Source organism: Rhinolophus ferrumequinum, chromosome X, assembly GCF_004115265.2.
Source record: "Rhinolophus ferrumequinum isolate MPI-CBG mRhiFer1 chromosome X, mRhiFer1_v1.p, whole genome shotgun sequence".
In the NCBI taxonomy this organism is placed as follows: domain Eukaryota; kingdom Metazoa; phylum Chordata; class Mammalia; order Chiroptera; family Rhinolophidae; genus Rhinolophus; species Rhinolophus ferrumequinum.
The window spans coordinates 52,665,833-52,684,389 of NC_046284.1; the positions used below are offsets into that span (position 1 = coordinate 52,665,833).

Below are 18,557 nucleotides of genomic sequence, written 5' to 3' on the forward strand. Positions count from 1 at the left end.
TGATTCTCTTAATTACCTCATGAGGTAGAAACTATTACTATCCTCAGTTTAAGGGGGAAAAACTTATGTGGGTCACCATAAAGTCAAAGTTACTTGCCATGGACCATAGAATTTACCATTAGGAGTCAAATCTTGTCCAATCTGACCTCATATCCTATGCCCATAACCAATAATGTGTGACTCTGTTAGGGCTTAATTGAGCACTAGGATGGGAGTCACTCAAAGTCTGGTGTACAGTGATGTTTGGAATCAAGACACCTTGAACTCCAGCCTTCCGTCCAAGGGACCCATCTTTGCACGCTGTTCCCCTGTACTCTCTCCTTTCTCAGACTGTGTAGGAACTGTTTTTGTCATTTTCAACTGGAAGGTGGAATTATAGAGACAGACGAGATGTGTATCGTCAGGATGAATTCAGTACCTCAGAGGCTTTTTCCATTTGTGTTTTATTCTCCTCCCAATGCTCACATTCATCATTCTGACCCATACATCCATCTTTTTTCACTTTGTGTGTCAAGTACTAATGTCACTGCCTTTCTATCCATCCTTAATTCCAAACACAATCACTTCTACTCTGCTTTTGACAATATCAGACACTATCTGGTTGCATCAATCTTCTGCATTAAAGAGCCTGTAAAGCACAGCTTTATAACTATAGGTATATATTTAGGCAGAGAATAATTTGCATGACAAATTCAAAAAGTGAAATTTCTGGGTCAAAGTGTAAGTATGACTTTTAATTGGCTAAGCATACTGTAGGAAATCAGGCTTCCATACACTGTGTTAGTGGACAAGTATATTGGGGTAAATATCATTAAATATTCTTAGCAGACTATCTCTTATATTTGAAACTATTCATGTGCTAAAGTGAACCTTTGTACACTGTTGGTAGGATTGTAAATTGATGCGGCCACTGTGGAAAGCAGTACAGAGGTTCCTCAAAAATTGAAGAATGGAATTACCATATGATCAGGAATTCCTCTTTTGAGTGTTTCGCCAAATAATATGAAAACAGGTGTACACAGATATAATTGGAAAGAGATATACACCCCTGTTTCACTGCAGCATTTTTTACAATAGCCAAGATATGGAATCAATGTAAGTTAAGTGCCCATCAATAGATGATTGGATAAAGAAGATGTGGCACATATATACAATGGAATATTACTTGGTTATACAAAAAGAAATGAAATCCTACCATTTGCAACAACACGGATTGACCTAGGTGATATTGTGCTAAGTGAAATAAGTCAGACAGAGAAAGACAAACACCATATGATCTAACTTATGCGTGGATGGTATCTTATTTCTGTAGATGCTGAAAAGCTTCCAAATCTTTCTACATGGTGAATTACATATGTTGGCGGGAGTGTTTGTTGGGGGAAGAGGTGGACCACGACAGATTCTAGTTGTTAATACAGGGTGTGATATAACCAAGACACTTTATAAGCATACCTGTGGCTACACGCTCCAATAGAGTAGATGTAGATGTCAGACCAAGGAAAATTAATAAGAGACAAAGAGAGGCATTAAATAATGAAAAAAGAATCACTCCACCAGGGAGATATAACTATACTAAATGTATATGCACCGAACAACAGAGTTTTGAAATACACAAAGTGAAAACTTCTGGTGCTGAAAAGAAAAATAGTCAAGTCCATAATTATAGTTGGGGTCTTCAACAGCTGCCCACTCAGCAAGTCTTAGAATCACTAGAGGGAAACTCAGGAAGGATATAGGATCTCTGAATAACACAATAAACTAATAGGATCTACATGATAAATAGAATACTCCACCCGAAAGCAGCAGAGTACAATTTTTTTTCAGGTGTCTATGTAAGATTCACCAAGGTAGATCATCTCCTGGGCCATCTAACAAACCTTCACAATTTCAATAGAATCAAAATCATGTAGAGCATGTTCTCTGACCATAATGGGGTCAAATTAGAAATTGATAACACACAATGTGATATATAGATGATGTATTACAGAATTGTACACTTGAAACCTTTGTAAGTTTACTAACCATTGTCACCCCAATTAATTTTAGTAAAAAAATTTTTTTAAAATTAAATATTGATAATAGAAAGAGAAAAGAAGAATCCCTAGAGACTTGGAAATGGTACTTGAAATGTCATTTCATTTCAGTCCTTCAGACCCTTGTTACAGAAAAGCCAAGTTTAGAAAGAGTTGTCTCCTGAGCTGAAAGGCATTTTAGACTGGACAAAGAGGAAGCTCACTCTGGATATTTCAAACAGAGTATTGTTGGGAGTAAGGCTGGAGGGAGGGTGAGGTTTTAGGAGGCTGTTACCTCAGTCCCACCTGACATTAAAGCTTGTACTGCCCTGGCAGAGGAAGAACAGCTTACTGAGTATTGGTGGATACGGTTTGGTGTCTGATTGGGTTTGGGAAGCATGAAAGAGTTTGGCTCCCAGGTATTGGTGTGGTTGTTAGGTCTGAGAGGGGCAAGATTCGCATGCCGTCCTGGTGTATGGCTGGTGTTCAGTCTAACCCATGGATACATACACCACTCTTCTTTGTAAATCCTGCTCCATTTTTAAAAAGGTTCAACGCAGTTACCTCCTCTTCCTCTTCCTCCTCCTCTACTTCCTCCTCTGTGATCTCTCCACTGACAGTACCATATGTTAGATAAGGTTCTCCTATCTGGATAGGCAGAGGAGTTTCCTTTCTGGAGTCTGTGGGAATAGTGCCTTAGGGCAGGTTGGCACTTTGCTTGCCCTACCATGGCATTGGTGTAAGATGTGGTACCTGGGAAGTGGGGCACTGATATGTTCTCAAACTTGTATTTTTGTTCCCCTTTTCAGAAGACAAAGATGTTGGTAACTCACGTCAAGGACAAAAGAAAAGTTGGAGTTGTTTCCGACGTCATTTTGGCAAGAGGAATCATCTCTGTGAGCATGGTGGAAACAAGTGTCAGCATTCACAACTCCAGAAAGATAATGGGAAACAGGGGATTAAGGATGTCCAGCAGATCCCCCAAGTAAAGCAGTAAGTGACCAGGCAGCCTCGTTTGTATGCAGCTTCCCATGGGACTGCAACTTTTTAACTCTTCGTTGTCTTCTTTTTTTCTTCTCACTGGAAAACTGAAGAACGCTAGAAGTGAAATAATGGTTGAGCAGTCCTAATTGTAGTCCTGGTGTCAGAGAGGTGAAGGTGTATACAAGATTTCTTAGCATTTATTGCCACCCTCCTTCTTTCCACTTCCTCCCATAGTAGTCTGAATACCATCCGGCACAACAGAGGAGTGGAATTGCGCATTGAAGGCCGTATCCAGATTATTGTGCAGAAAGGTAGAAAACCTCGTGAGGGAGAAGTGGGGCAGAACACACAAGATGGAACCCTGGGGAGCTGGTTCAAAATCACAGTGAGTGTCCTGAAAAATATGTGGAACATGCTTGCGAAAAAGGTCAGCTAGACTTATGTTGGTCTCATAGAAAGATGCTAGGTACTTTGTTGGGGACAGTTTGTAATCTTTCCTTTTTATTACTAGGAGGTAACATTCTTGTTCCTCTAAGGGCACATTCAGAGAAGCAGTATAAAGGAGGCAGGAGGACTGTAGGGAAAATGGAAGAGACTGTCTAAAGGCAAAAGTGGAACTACTGCCAAGGAGATGAAACGACTCCTCACTAGATGTCTCAGTTTGGTTCAAGATGAGTGTAGGAGATGGAGGGTTGGGTCTCTGGAGGATCTCCTGGAAATTGATAAAAGAAGAATCATATCTAACACCTTATGTTGATTAAATCAAGGAGAGTTGGAATAGAGAAAAAGGGATTTAAGAACTCCATATTTGGCACAAACATAAGAAATTATGTCTGCAGTCCCCTTTTTAGAAGTCCTTTTGATTTTGACACAAGGTGGGAAAAGAACCCTGTGTTGGGCCTGTTCTCCAGCCTTCTTTGCATGTTGTTCCTGCTCTCTCTCTTCCTTTTCTTTTCACCTTTAGGTTCCTGATGGGATGAAGTATGACAAAATATGGCTAATGAATTCAATCCAGAGCCATTGCAGTGTCCCTTTCACTCCAGTGGATGTAAGAGAGGATGGTGAAACCACATTAGGGCACACAGGGAAGGGGGAGAGACCTGGCTCAGCAGGGGCCATTGGCTTATGTCACTATTGTTGCTTCAATCTCTGTAGTTCAACTATGCAAACAACTGGGCCCGGTTCTTTGTCCAGGGTGCTAGCGCTGCCTCTGCATTGAAGGATGTCAGCTATAAGATTTGTGATGAGGAGAACCAAAAGGTGTGTGTGGAGGGCATTGCTTGTACATAGTCCAGGGGCAGAAGGATAGGTCAGGGGCTGGTCATCTTCTTTGGAACTGGAGTTCCTAGTGCTTACCCCACCGCTCCTTCCTGCAGATACCTATCTTTGTCAGTACTTCTGTTGTACCCTACTCTGTGCGGGATAAGTTGGAGCCAAAGGAAATGGAGCAGCTAAAGGTAATGCAGACTCAAGGCATGTTGTGTGCCCACGCCCAGACCCACCTCTTCTTCCTCCGATTCCCAATTTTCCTATCACCACCGTAGCCTCAGCACTTTCTCTCCATCTTCCTCTGCAGCTGACCATGAACAAGCGATATGATCCCTCCCAGAAAGCTCTTGACCTCCAGATGTTCCGCTTTGACCCAGGTATGGCTGACATTAATAATTTTAGGGCAGGTGAGAGGATAGTAAGGTCGGCCTGGAAAGGAGACTTATGGATGGTAGCATGTTAAGGGGTTGGTGGTGGTCGTGGACCCTTTCAGTCTTCTGATTCCTTCTTCTCGTCTTCCTGAAGACTTGGTGGGCCTTGATATTGATATAATCCTGAATCGAAGAAACTGCATGGCTGCCACCCTGCAGATCATCAAAGAGAATTTCCCTGAGGTGAGGCCTTAGACCCAGTGCTGGTGTCCCAGTAGAGGGAAGAACTCATGGTCAGGGGGCAGATTTGTCCCTGAGGCCCTAGATAGTAACCGTCACTCTGATTTTTTTTCCCCAAAAGCTGTTGTCCTTGAACTTGCGCAGCAACAAACTATACCAGCTGAATGGCCTGTCTGACCTTATACAGATGGCCCCCACAGTCAAGATCCTGAACCTCTCCAAAAATCAGGTTTGAAACAGGAGCCAGATCCAAGTTGGGTTAAAGGTGGGGGGGTGCTCATCAGAGTGATGACAGGAGGTAGTGGAAACCATCTGTGGAGGAGGGAAGGGGTTGTGGGTGCAGAGGTCTGGATTTCTTTCTTTCCCTGGAACTCCCTTTCCAGTTTTTTCTCATATTTTTCAGTTGCAGTCCATATGTGAGGTGAACAAGATGAAAGAGCTGAAGCTCGAAGAGTTGTGGCTGGAAGGGAACCCCTTGCGCAACACTTTCCCAGACCAGTCCACCTACACAAGGTTGGTGATAACCACTGTCACCCTTCCTGGGGATGCTTGCCCCCTGAGAGATCAGAGTATCCCTAAAAGTGTCCATCTACAGAAGGTGGCAACCCTGGTCCTCTGGGAGGACCTTTTCTTTTCTGTATCTCTCACCTCACCTGAGGTCTTTTCTTCCTCTAATCTGCTCACCAGTTTTCTTGGTCTGGTATCTGGTTCCTCACTCTGCTTCTGGTGTTCTCTAGCATGCCCACCCAAGAGTGTGCTCCAGGAAGCAAGACATCCCTATCTCACCAGGACCAGGTGGGTCCAGCCGTGAGCCAGATGCTGGTGCCCTGCACTGAGAAGGCTCTTCCAGCCTAGGGCCTCGTGCTGAGACAGGACTTTCTGCTTCTGAGATGATACAGAGTTTCCCTATCTTCTTTAGTTTGGAACCCTCTTTCCCATGTTCCAAAAGGATCTCTTCTCCAATCGCAAACTGACATGGGTAATTCCTGCTCCATGCTGAGGGCTGAGGCTCCAGGTTGCTGGCAACATGACATCTGTTCCTTTGGACCAATGCCAGGAGCTGGACCCTCTTTTGCAGAAACCAGGTTTCCTTGAGTCAAGGGGCCAGAACCACCTCCCAAGGCAAGAAGGCAGAGGGCAGAGGGTGTAGAGGAGACAGAAGGACAGACCTCTCAGGGGCACTGCCCCTCCCTCCCTCCACACATCACATCTTCCTGCCTGGTCTTTCAGAGAAGCCCAGGGTAGCCTGACACAGGTATGATTCCTCAGATGAAGAACCAACTAAGACGGGAACAGGTGCACAGGGGCCATGAGGAGAGAAGGCAGTGATCATAGTAGGAGGCCACAGACACTACCCCAGGCTGAGCTGGGGCCTGACCTTTTACTCCTTTTGGGGAAGGTCTCCTGTCCCCTGGCTGCTCTATTTCCCAGGTCAGACTGACCTCCCATCAGTGACAAAGGCTCAACCAGCACCCAACGGGCACCCAGCCCAACAGGTGCATGTTTTCCCTTCCAACCTGAGGTCCCAGGATCAGCCAGGGGCAGGTGTAGGAAAGTGCTGCAGCAGGGGAGCCATGTCCCCTTTCTTCTGTTTTCTACCCTGACCCCCACTCCCATGGCAGAGCTTCTTTCCCTTCCCTTTGCTTTGCTTTCTCTTTCTCCCTTGTCTCTACTCCCCTACGTCTCCCCCATCACTCCCCTCCTATCTTCACTCCCTTTTTGTCTTCATCCCCCTCTCTTTCCTTCCCTTCTTCCTGCATACTGCCTCAGTCAACCCTCTGCCCCAACATCCTCACCCATCCCTTGGGTGTGTCCTGGCCCTGGCACAATGCCCCCCGGTGAGGTAGCTGAGCCCTGGGCTCCCACCCCATTCCCTCTTCAGTGGGGACCTGGAAGAAGGAAGGGAGGCAGGATTGGGGAAGAAGCCCTAAATCTTGGTATACAAATGCTGCTTCTTATAGCATAGGAAAAGGGAGTCAGGGCAGTTTAAGTGGGAGCTACTCAGGGGTAAGGAGGGGGAGAAGAGAGAGTGAGTGAGAGAAGAGGAGCAGGTGCTCAGTGCTCAGCAGGGAAGTGGACCCAGAAACCTAGAAATCAGAGGCTTAGGTGGGAAAACGGGATTGTTGAGTGGACAGAACACACTGGTCTTTGTTAATGGCTTTGGCATTTTAACTAAATGGAAGCATTGCAACCCAAATTATCAACCACTCCTTTCTATTTTTGGTTTTGGACAGTGCCGTCAGAAAATGTTTCCCCAAGTTGTTACGCCTGGTAAGTACCTACATTCATCATTGTCTCTTACTACCGTTGACGACCTCCACACCTGCCCTCAAGCACTTTGAGTCTTGCCTAGGTCACGTGTTTGCATCAGACCCTTATCCATTTCAGGGACATGAACTCCTAAAAAAGCCATGAATATGCTCTCTGGAAAATGTACTCACACACACACACACACACACACACACACACACACACACCCCGAATATAACAGTAGAGACTTCCAGGACCTCATGATGCAGACACCCATTGCAATCACGTCCATGGAATATTCAGAGTCCTTTTGCACCTGACTTCTGACCCTCACCCTCTCCTGGGCACATCCTTTTCCTGATCATCCAGGACCACCTCCCTGGTCTCCACTGCTGACTTCCTCTTCTTTTCTCCAGGATGGCCAGGTGTTACCATCACCAATTATCAATGGCATTGACAGACCCTACTTAATAAAGCCTTGCAAGGTAAGAAAGAAGGATCAAAGTACATTTGGGGTGTTGCAAGGGACACTTTGTCGGCAACATAGTCTCAAGTGTCTTTTGATTCCAGGAAAGCTATAAAATATCTGAGATGCTGAAGAGTCTAGTCCTGCACTTCCTGAAGAAGTAAGTGCCCTTGGGACCACCAGGATTGGGGAGGGCAGGGCGGACCAGGCCATCCAAGTACAGATCTGTTTCCAAAGGACTTTGAAGTATCATTTACTGACCAGACGACATAGTTTGTCTCCTTTGTTTCCCCACAGGTATTACTTGACTTATGACTATGGAGACCGGCGCCGTCTCTTCCGTGTTTATCATGACGAGGCCTGCTTCTCCCTGACCATTCCCTTCAACCCTGTAGACCCTGACCCGTGAGTATCACAGCTCAGACTCTGATCTTGGGCCATTTGGTTCTCCACCACACATGGGCCAGCTCTTGGCAACTTCCACACTGGCCAGACCACCACCTCCTGTTGCTCTTTTTCTCCTAGAAGCAGCTTGTTTGAGTACTTCAAGGATAACAGGAATATGAAGAACCTCAAGGACCCCTGTGCGTGTGTGATGGGTTAGATTGGGCAGGGAACGGGGGCATGAAGGGGTCAGTCATGGGGCCCAGGGTGTGGCAACCATGACTTTCACTGTCCTCCCCACAGACCTGCGGGTTCAGCTGCTGAAGCATACAAAACGTGACATTGTGTGCTCCCTCTGTGTGTTGCCCAAAACACAGCATGACTTCAGCTCCTTCGTAGTGGACTTTTGGTTCCAGACGGTGAGCACCTGCTTCCTCTCTCAGGCAAGCCCTGAAAGCTGTAGGTGGGTAGGAGGTATAGGTGGTGACTGAGCACCTGGGCCCTTCCATTTCAGGAAAAGATGCTCTTCTTCTCTGTCAATGGGGAGTTCAAGGAAGGTGAGTGTGTGTAGACTCCCCTCCCCAGATGTCCCACTGCTGCCTCCCCCCAGCTGGGCTCCCTCTCTGAATTCTCCCATATCTCTTATCCCTCCCCTTTCCTTCCTGTTCCCTCTGTGTTCTCCGGAATACCTTCTTCCCTCAAATCATCCTAGTCAGACCTGCATCCATGCCCACACAGCTCGGGCGTTGTGGGCACACACTGTGGACTTTGAAATCTGTCGTCCTAGATGCTTACTCTGAGGACTTGGGCCCATTACCTAACCTCTCATGTTCCTCATTTGCCACATGGACTTAATAAATCCCACCTCTTGGGTAGCTGTACAAAATGAAACCTATGAACTTGTGAAGGGGTTGTCCCAGGGCCCGGCACGTGGTAACATCCCTGTCAGTGAGAGCAGATGGTCCCTATTGTTGCCCTCCCCACCCCCCACACCCTGATTCCCAGTGAACAGTTGTTCCCTTTGGCATGAGTGTCAAGCCAGACCCTGACAGGGGAAAGCAGTGTGAGCATGTGAAGCATGTGCGACTTTAAAGGGCTGTTGTTTGTTTTTTGTGGAAGTGGAAGGAAAGTCTCAAGGTTCTGTGCGTGCCTTCACCCGGACCTTCATCGCTATCCCTGCCAGCAGTTCCGGGTGAGTCCTGCACTGTGGGTGGGAACACCCAGCCCAGCCTGGGCCCAGGGGTGTGGAAACATGCATTTCCTTGGGGTTTTCTCAACATTGTGGAAGCCAACAGGTAGATCCAAGCAGCAGTCCAGCATAGGTGTTAAGAGCCTGGTCTCTGGGGTTAGAGCACTGGGTTCTCGTTCTGACCCAACACTTATGAGGTTGTGACCTTGGTCAAGTCACTTGACCTTTCTGTGACACAATGTCTTCCTCTAAAAATAGGATTAGACTGTCCTGTCCTGTAGGCTGTTTTACAGAGTAAGTGCTTTGGGGTTAAACCTACAAATCTAGTAAAGCTGGTAGAGAATCTCTCCAAGAGTGGGCTCTGTGGGAGGGGCAGAGCTAGCAGCCAAGGAACCTGGGGGACAGGCACAGTTGGGGTATGGAAGGAATCTGGTTGCTGAGTGGCAATGGGAGCAGGATCATTGTTTGGGGCTTGGGGTTGTTTATTCGTCAGTTGTCTAATGGCCCATTTTCCCTCCAGTATATTCATCGTGAATGATGAGCTGTTTGTGAGGGACACCATCCCTAAAAAGACCCAGAGCACCTTCGCCATCCCAGTGCGTATGCCCGTCTACAGGTCCCTGCTCACCCTTTCACGGGAGCAGAGGGATATGGTGCTGGCTTTCTCCACCCAGTCTGGGATGAAACTCTTGTGGTCTCAGAAGTGAGTGTTGTGGGTATATGAATATAGAAAGGAGCTTGGTAGTGTGGGGCTGACAAACGGAAACACATAGGCAATTTGGAAAATTATTTGGATATTTTGCTTCTAAAAATAAAGTAGGCCCATGAAAAAGACATCCTAATTTTATGATGATACATGTAAAGATTTTTAAAAACAGTACAATGCTCAGATGGCATAATTTTGTATATGGAAAATCCTAAGGAATCCACTAAAAATCTATGAGAATAGATAAAAAAAAAAATGTTTACTAAAGTTTCAGGATCACAAGACCAATGTAAAAAAAATCATTTGTTTTTCTATGTACTTACAATGAACAATCCTAAAATGAAATTTTAAAAATGATTCCATTTATAGTAGAATAAGAGAATAAATACATAGAAAGACATGTTACTAAAGAAGTGAAAAACTTATACTCTGAAATCTTTAAAACATTTTTGGAATAAATTACGTAACACCTAAAAAATGGCAGAACATGTTATGTTTGTGGATTGCAACACTTAATGTTGTTAAGCTGGTGATGCTATTCAAAGTGGTCCACATATTCAACATTATTCCTATCAAAATCCCAGTTGTCTCTTTTCACGAAATTGATGAGGGGGTCCGAAAATTCACATGGAAATGCAATGGACTTAGAAAAGTCAAAACAATATTGAAAGTGAAGAATAAGTTTGGAGGACTTATAATTCTCGATCCTTACAATTTCAAAACTTACTACAAAGTTACTATAATCAAGACTGTGTTAATACTGATATTTGGATAGACATATAGGTTAATAAAATAAAATTGAGAGTCCATAAATGAACCCTGACATTTGTAGTCAATTGATTTTCAACTAGGTGCCAAAATAATTTTAATGGAGACGAAAGTCTTTTCAACAAATTGTGCTGGAACACCTGTATATCCACTTGCAGAAAGAAAAAAAAAGAATTTTGATCCTTAGCACACACGATATACAAATATTACTCAACATGGATCAAAGATCTAAATATAAGATCTACAACTATAAAAACTCTAAGAAAACATAGGTATATATCTTCATGACCTTGAATTAGGTGATAGTTTCTTTTTTTTTAATTAAAGTTTATTGGGGTGACAATTGTTAGTAAAGTCACATAGATTTCAGGTGTACAATTCTGTAATACATCATCTATATATCACATTGTGTGGTCACCACCCAGAGTCAGTTCTCCTTCCATCACCATATATTTTATCCCTTTTACCCTTATTTACCAACCCCCCACTCCTCTTACCACCTGGTATGACACCAAAAGCACAAGCAACCATAGAAAAAAACTGAACTTCATCAAAATTAAAATCTTTTGTGCGTCAAAGGACACTATCAAAGAAGTGAAAATACAACTCACGGAATGGGGGAATGTAAATCTCATATCTCATATCATTTCCAAAATATCTGAAGGACACTTACAACTCAACAACAAAAAGATAAACAACCCAATTTAAAAATGGTAAAATGATTTGAATAGACATTTCTCTAAAGAAGATAGAGAAATAAACAACAAGCACATGAAAATATGCTCAGCATTATTAGTCATTAGGGAAATGCAAATCAAAACAGGAAGGAGATACCACTTCATACACACTAAGATGGCTTTTCAGTGAAACAGAAGATAAGTGTGGATGAGGATGTGGGGATGTTAGAACTTTCATATATTATTTGGTATTAATGTGAAATGGAGCATTCACTGTGGAAAATTTTTTGGAAGTTCCTCAAAATATTAAACATTGAGTTACCACGTGACCCAGTAATCCCACTCCTAAGTATATACCAAAAGAAATGAAAACACATTTACTCAAAAGCTTTTAGAGAAAGGGTCATAACAACATTATTCCTAATACCCAAAGAGTGGATAAACAACTCAGATGTCTTTTAGCTAATGAATGGATAAATAAATCCAGTAAAGTATCATTTAGTCATAAAAAAAGAATATAGTTCTGATATATGCCATAACATAGATGAACCTTGAAAACATTAAGGCAAGTTAAAGAAGCCAGTCACAAAAGGTCACATGTTGTATGATTTCATTTATATCAAAGGTCCATAATAGCCAAATCCACAGGGACTGAAAGCAGATTTGTGTTTGCCAGGGTCTAGGGAAAGGGGAGGAATAGGGAGTGGTCTCTTATCTTAAGGAGTTGCTTTTTTTTTTTTTTATTAGTTTCAGGTACACAAGACAGAGTAATACTTAGACGTTTATCATTTATATCCCTAACACTGTGTGAACCCCCTCCCCCCATCCACTATCTCTCTGACATCGCACAGAGCCATTACATTTCCACTGTCTATTCCTAATGCTGTACTCCATTTCTTGTAACTATATATACATACATATATATACATGTGTGTATATATATATATATATATATATATATATATATGAAATTATAGTTGACATTCATTATTGTTCAGCTACAGGTGTACAGTGCAGTGATTAGGCATCTACATCATCCCTGAGGTGGTCTCCCAAATGGGACAAGTGTCCATCAGATACCCTACAAAATCTTTACAACATTATTGATTACGTTCCCAGATTAATTTTCAAAACCCCGTGGCCATCTTGTGGTTACCGACTGTTTTCTAATCCCCTCACCTTCCCCCTTTATCCCCACCCCCACCGCCCATCTAGCAACCCTCAGTTTTTCCTCCATGTCTCCAAAACTGTTTCTGATTAGTTCATTCACTTATTTTCTTTAGATTCCACATATACGTGACATCATATGATATTTGTCTTTCTCTGTGTGACTCATTTCTTTTAACATAATGTTCTCTAGGTCCATCTATGTTGTTGCAAATGGTAAGAGTTCTTTCTTCTTTATGGCTGCGTAATACTCCATTGTATAAATGTACCACCGTTTCTTAATCCAGTCATCTACCGATGGGCATTTCAGTTGTTTCCATGACTTGGCTATTGTATATAGTGCTGCAATAAACACAGGGGTGCATAAAGATTTTTGAATTAGAGTTTTGGATTTCTCCGGATAGATACCTAGAAGTGGAATTGCTGGATCATAAGGTGGTTCCATTTTCAGATTTTTGAGATACCTCCAATACTGTTTTCCACAGTGGCTGCAACAATCTGCAATCCCACCAGCAGTGCACAAGCATTCCCTTTTCTCCACATCCGCGCCAGCACTTCTTGTTTGTTGATTTATTGATGGTAGCCATTTTGACTGGGGTGAGGTGGTATCTCATTGTGCTTTTATTTGCATTTCTCTGATGGTTAGTGACGTTGAGCATTTCTTCATATGTCTGTTTGCCGTCTGTATGTCCTTTTTAGAAAAATGTCTCTTTATATCCTCTGCCCATTTTTTATTTGGGTTGTTTGTTTTTTTGCAGTTGAGTGAGTTTATTATAAATTTGTGATATTAACCCCTTATCAGATATATCATTGGCAAATATCTTTTCACATTCAGTAGGATCCCTTTTTGTTTTATTGATGGTTTCCTTTGCTGTGAAAAAACTTTTTAGTTTGATGCAATCCAACATGTTTATTTTTTCTTCTTGCTTTCCTCGCGCGAGGGGATATATCAGTAAAAATCTTTCTCCGGGTAACGTCTGTGAAGTTTCTTTCTATATTTTCTTCTAGGAATTTTATGTTTCAGATCTTATATTTAAGTCTTTAAGCTGTTTTGAATTTATTTTTGTATATGGTATAAGGAGGTGGTCCAGCTTCATTTTTTTGCATGTATCTGTCCAGGTTTCCCAGCACCATTTATTGAATAGACTGTATTTATGCCACTGTACATTCTTGCTTCCACTGTCGTAGATTAAATGGCCATATAGGCATGGATTTATTTCTGGACTCTCTATTCTGTTCCATTGATCTATGTGTCTGTTTTTATGCAAGTACCATGCTGTTTTGATTACTGTAGCCTTGTAGTATAATTTGATGTCAGGTATTGTTTTACCTCCCACTTTGTTCTTATTTCTCAAGATTGCTGAGGCTATCCGGGGTCTTTTATGGTCCCATATAAATTTTAGGATTCTATATTCTATTTCTGTGGAAAACGTCATTGGTAGTTTGATAGGAATTGCGTTTAATATGTATATTACCTTAGGCAGTATGGACATTTTAACTATATTAATTCTTCCTATCCATGAACATGGTATGTGTTTCCATCTATTTGTATCTTCTTTTATTTCTTCAGTGTCTTATAATTTTCTGAGTACAGATCTTTTATTTGGTTAAATTTATTCCCAGGTATTTTATAGTCTTTGGAGCAATTGTAAATGGGATTCTTTTCTTAATTTCTCCTTCTGATGTTTTATTATTGGTATATACAAATGCAACTGATTTCTGAATATTAATTTTGTATCCTGCTACTTTACTAAATTCATCTATCAGCTCTAATAGTTTGTTGGTGGAGTCTTTAGGGTTCTCTATATATAGTATCATGTGATCTGCATATAATGACAATTTTACTTCCTCCTTACCAATTTGGATGCATTTTATTTCTTTTTCTTGTCTGATTGCTGTGACTAGAACTTCCAGCACTATGTTGAATAGAAGTGAAGAAAGTGGGCAACCTTTCTTGTTCCTGATCTTAAGGGGAATGGTTTTAGCTTTTCCCCATTGAGTATGATGTTAGCTGTGGGTTTATCATATATGGCCTTTATTATGTTGAGATATGATCCCTCGATTCCCACTTTCTTAAGGGTTTTTATCATAAATGGCTGTTGGATTTTATCAAATGCTTTTTCTGCATCTATTGATATGATCATGTGATTTTTGTTTTCCATTTTGTTAATGTGGTGTATCACATTAATTGATTTGCGGATGTTGAACCACCCTTGCATACCAGGGATGAATCCCACTTGATCATGGTGTATGATCTTTTTAATGTATTGCTGAATTCTGTTCGGTAATATTTTGTTGAGGATTTTTGCATCTATATTCATTAGAGATATCGGCCTGTAGTTTTCTTTTTTTGTGGTGTCTTTGTCTGATTTTGGGATCAGGGTGATAGTGGCTCCGTAAAAAGTGTTTGAGAGTCTTCCCTCCTTCTGGATTTTTTGGAAGAGCTTGAGGAGAATAGGTGATAATTCTTTTTTGATCGTTTTTCAAAATTCACCTGTAAAGCCATCTGGTCCAGGGCTTTTGTTTGTTGGGAGCTTGTTGATTACTGATTCAATTTCCCTGGTGGTAATCAGCCTATTCAGGTTTTCTGTTTCTTCTTGAGTTAGCCTTGGAAGGTTGTACACCTCTAGAAAATTGTCCATTTCATCCAGATTGTGAAATTTGTTGGCATATAGTTGCTCATAGTAATTTCTTAAAATGTTTTGTATTTCTGCAGTGTCTGTTGTCACTTCGCCTCTTCCATTTCTGATTTTATTAATTTGGGTCCTCTCTCTCTTTTTTTTAATGAGTCTGGCTTAAGGTTTGTCAATTTTGTTTATCTTCTCTAAGAACCAACTCTTGGATTCATTGATCTTTTGTACTGTTTTTCTGGTTTCTATTTCACTTATTTCTGCTCTGTTCTTTATTATCTCCTTCCTAGTACTCCCTTTGGGCTTATTTTGCTGTTCTTTTTCCAGATCCCTTAAGTGTGAAGATAAACTGTTGATTAGTGATGTTTGTTGTTTCTTTAGGTAGACCTGCAATGCTACGAATTTTCCTCTTGGGACTGCTTTTGCGGTATCCCATAGATTTTGGGTTGTGGTGTTTTCATTTTCGTTTGTCTCGAGATATCTTTTGATTTTTTCCTTGATCTCCTGGTTGACCCATTCATTATTTAGTAACATGTTATTCAGCTTCCATGAATTGGTGTGTCTTCCAGTTTTTTTCCTTTAGTTCATTTCTAATTTCACAGCACTGTGGTTAGAGAAGACAATTGGTATGATTTCAGTTTTCTTAAATTTATCAAGACTTGTTTTGTGGCCTAACATACTGTCTGTCTATCTTGGAAAATGTTCCATGTGCGCTTGAGAAGAACGTGTATTCTGCAGCTTTGGGGTGAAATGCTCTGAAAATATCGATTAAATCAAAGTGGTCCAATGTGTCATTTAAGGCTGTTGTTTCCATATTGATTTTCTGTCTGGAAGACCTGTCCTTGTTGTCAGAGGTGTGTTGAAATCCCCTACTATGATAGTGTTACTGTTGATCTCTGTCTTTATGTCAGTCAGTACCTGTTTTATATATTTAGGTGTCTCCTATGTTGGGTGCATAGATGTTTACAAGGGTTATGTCCTCTTGTCGCATTGACCCCTTTATTATTATATAGTGCCCATCTTTGTCTTTTAATATGTTCTTCATTTTAAAGTCTATTTTGTCAGATATAAGTATTGCAACTCCAGCTTTTTTCTCATTTCCATTTGTATGGAATATCTTACTCCAACCCTTCACTTTCATCCTGTGTGTGTCTTTTGATCTGAGGTGAGTCTCTTGTATACAACATACACAAGGGTCTTGCAGAAGTCCTTTTAGTATTTCTTGCAATGCTGGCTTGGTGGTAATAAATTCCTTTAGCTTATTCTTTTCTGGGAAGCTGCCTATCTCTCCATCAACTTTAAATGATAGCCTTGCTGGATAAAGCAATCTAGGTTGTAGGCCTTTGTTTTCCATCACTTTGAGTACCTCCTGCCACTCCCTCCTGGCCTTCAATGTTTTTGCAGAAAAGTCATTTGATAGTCTTATGGGAGTTCCCTTATATGTAACCCTTTGTCTTTCTCTTGCTGCTTTTAGGATTCTCTCTTTGTCTTTAACCTTTGCCATTTTAACTATAATGTGCCTTGGTGTGAACCTGTTTGGGTTTATCTTGGTTGGAACTCTCTGCACTTCCTGGGCTTGTATGTTGGTGTCCTTTATCAGGTTAGGGAAGTTTTCGGACATTATTACTTCAAATATGTTCTCAATCCCTTGCTTCCTCTCTTTACCTTCTGGTATTCCTATGATGCACATGTTGTTGCGCTTGATGTTATCCCAGAGGTCTCTTAAACCATCTTCATTGTTTTTTATTCTTTTTTCTTTCTGTTGTTCTGTTTGGGTGATCTCTACTAACTTGTCTTCTAATCGCTGATTCGATCCTCTTCTTGATCTAACCTGCTGTTAATTCTTTCTAGTGAGTTCTTTATTTCGGTAATTATGTTCTTTAGTGGTTGGTTCCTTATGATTTTTCTATTGGTGGTTCATTATGATTTTTCTATCCTTCTTTATGTCATCTCTAAGCTCCTTAAACATTCTTATCATCAGTGTTCTGAACTCTGTCTCTGATAGGTTGGTTACCTCTGTTTCAGTTGGTTCCATCTCTGGAGGTTTCTTCTGTTCTTTTGTTTGGGACGTGTATCTTTGTTTCCCCATTCTGGCTGACTCTCTGTGTTTGCTTGGATGTTTTAGGTAGATCCCCTAGAGTTCTTTGTTCTTGCTGGGTTGTCTTATGTAGTATGTGTCCTTTATATTTGACTTGCACTACTTTGTTCTTCTCTGCATGTGCGCCAAAGGTGACTCTTGTGTTGTGTATATTTTCCTTCAAGAAATCCTTGCACGAGTCTCTTAGCTGTTCTGCGTGATGAGCAGAGAGTCATTTGATGGGTTATAGATGTCCCGTTTGTGATAAGATCCAGAGGAGAACTCAAAAAGTGCACCCCGCTGCCGCCATTCCTATGTCACATCCTTAAGGAGTTGCTTTTTGAGGTGATAAAAATATTTTGCAATTAGAAAGCTGTGACGGTTGCACATTCTTGTAATATACTAAAAGGTACTGAACTGTACACTTTAAACTGGTAAATGCTGTGGTATGTGTACTATAGTTCAATAGAATATAATTGAAAACTTGTATTTTTTAAGTTTTCATTTGTTATTGTCTTGAACATCTTTATCAATATATATTAAGCTCCCTTGTTCTTTGAACAGCTCAATTTTTCTATTTTGAATTCTAGTGGGCATGAATGCTAATTGCAGATGTTTTGGTTTTCACTAGGACTTTCTTCCTCATTACACATAGTGCTCGTTCTGGTACCTGTGTCCCAGCAAAAAAGTCGCATAGATTTAGTGGTGGCATTTTATGGCTGGTGTGTCTACTGTGGTATTAATGGAGATAACCTACTCTCCCACTCCAGGTGCCTTCAGGACAGCCAGTGGAACTACACCAGAGCTGGTCAGATCTTCATTATGCTCAAGGTGAGGTTTGAGAATCAAGTGATTTAAAGATGGAAATTTCTGGGTCTTTGGGAAGGCCACAAATGTGGAGGCTAGTGCCCTGGGAATGAAACTCAGAGAGCTGGCTCTTCTGACATCCTGACTTTCTCCCCTCCAGACCAATGGCCAGATCCCAGCAGAGGCCTTCAAACAAATCCCCTAAAAAAAAAGCCTTTGGATTTCATCGTCATCGTTTTGGTTTCTCTTTTCTCCAACCTAAGGCCATGCCCATGATTGGGGTTGGAGGCCTGGCTGACCAAGAAACTGAAGTTACGTAACCTGAGTGTCAGTTCTATTTTCCCCACTCATGATTGCTGTTTATTTTCATAATAAAGAGTGATGTTGCACAGTGTGTGTTGTGTGTCTTGGATCGTTCTTCCCCTGCCCAACAATGAGCTAATGGGTCCAGGACTGAAAGCCCTTGCCCTCTCCACCCCCAACTCCCCCATTCACCCTGGCAGTTTCTAGCAGATACATCTGGCTTGACTCATAGGTAGTTTGTCAATAAATTCTGATGA

At 41.7% G+C, this 18,557-nt stretch overlaps 1 protein-coding gene across 1 annotated transcript in view; it reads left to right on the forward strand.

The window, feature by feature from the left end:
- Positions 1 to 18,202, forward strand: part of LOC117038126 (nuclear RNA export factor 2-like) — a 38,046-nt gene extending 19,844 nt beyond the window's left edge. The window contains exons 2-21 of the mRNA XM_033134833.1: positions 2,822 to 3,005; positions 3,231 to 3,381; positions 3,961 to 4,044; positions 4,152 to 4,256; positions 4,373 to 4,453; positions 4,573 to 4,642; positions 4,791 to 4,879; positions 4,998 to 5,105; positions 5,280 to 5,389; positions 7,111 to 7,147; positions 7,543 to 7,611; positions 7,697 to 7,752; positions 7,890 to 7,997; positions 8,118 to 8,176; positions 8,280 to 8,395; positions 8,491 to 8,533; positions 9,096 to 9,168; positions 9,686 to 9,868; positions 17,961 to 18,021; positions 18,158 to 18,202. Coding sequence (XP_032990724.1) covers positions 2,822 to 3,005; positions 3,231 to 3,381; positions 3,961 to 4,044; positions 4,152 to 4,256; positions 4,373 to 4,453; positions 4,573 to 4,642; positions 4,791 to 4,879; positions 4,998 to 5,105; positions 5,280 to 5,389; positions 7,111 to 7,147; positions 7,543 to 7,611; positions 7,697 to 7,752; positions 7,890 to 7,997; positions 8,118 to 8,176; positions 8,280 to 8,395; positions 8,491 to 8,533; positions 9,096 to 9,168; positions 9,686 to 9,868; positions 17,961 to 18,021; positions 18,158 to 18,202 — 1,832 coding nt within the window. The remainder of the gene's footprint in view (positions 1 to 2,821; positions 3,006 to 3,230; positions 3,382 to 3,960; positions 4,045 to 4,151; positions 4,257 to 4,372; positions 4,454 to 4,572; positions 4,643 to 4,790; positions 4,880 to 4,997; positions 5,106 to 5,279; positions 5,390 to 7,110; positions 7,148 to 7,542; positions 7,612 to 7,696; positions 7,753 to 7,889; positions 7,998 to 8,117; positions 8,177 to 8,279; positions 8,396 to 8,490; positions 8,534 to 9,095; positions 9,169 to 9,685; positions 9,869 to 17,960; positions 18,022 to 18,157) is intronic.
- The last annotated feature ends 355 nt before the right edge of the window (positions 18,203 to 18,557 follow it).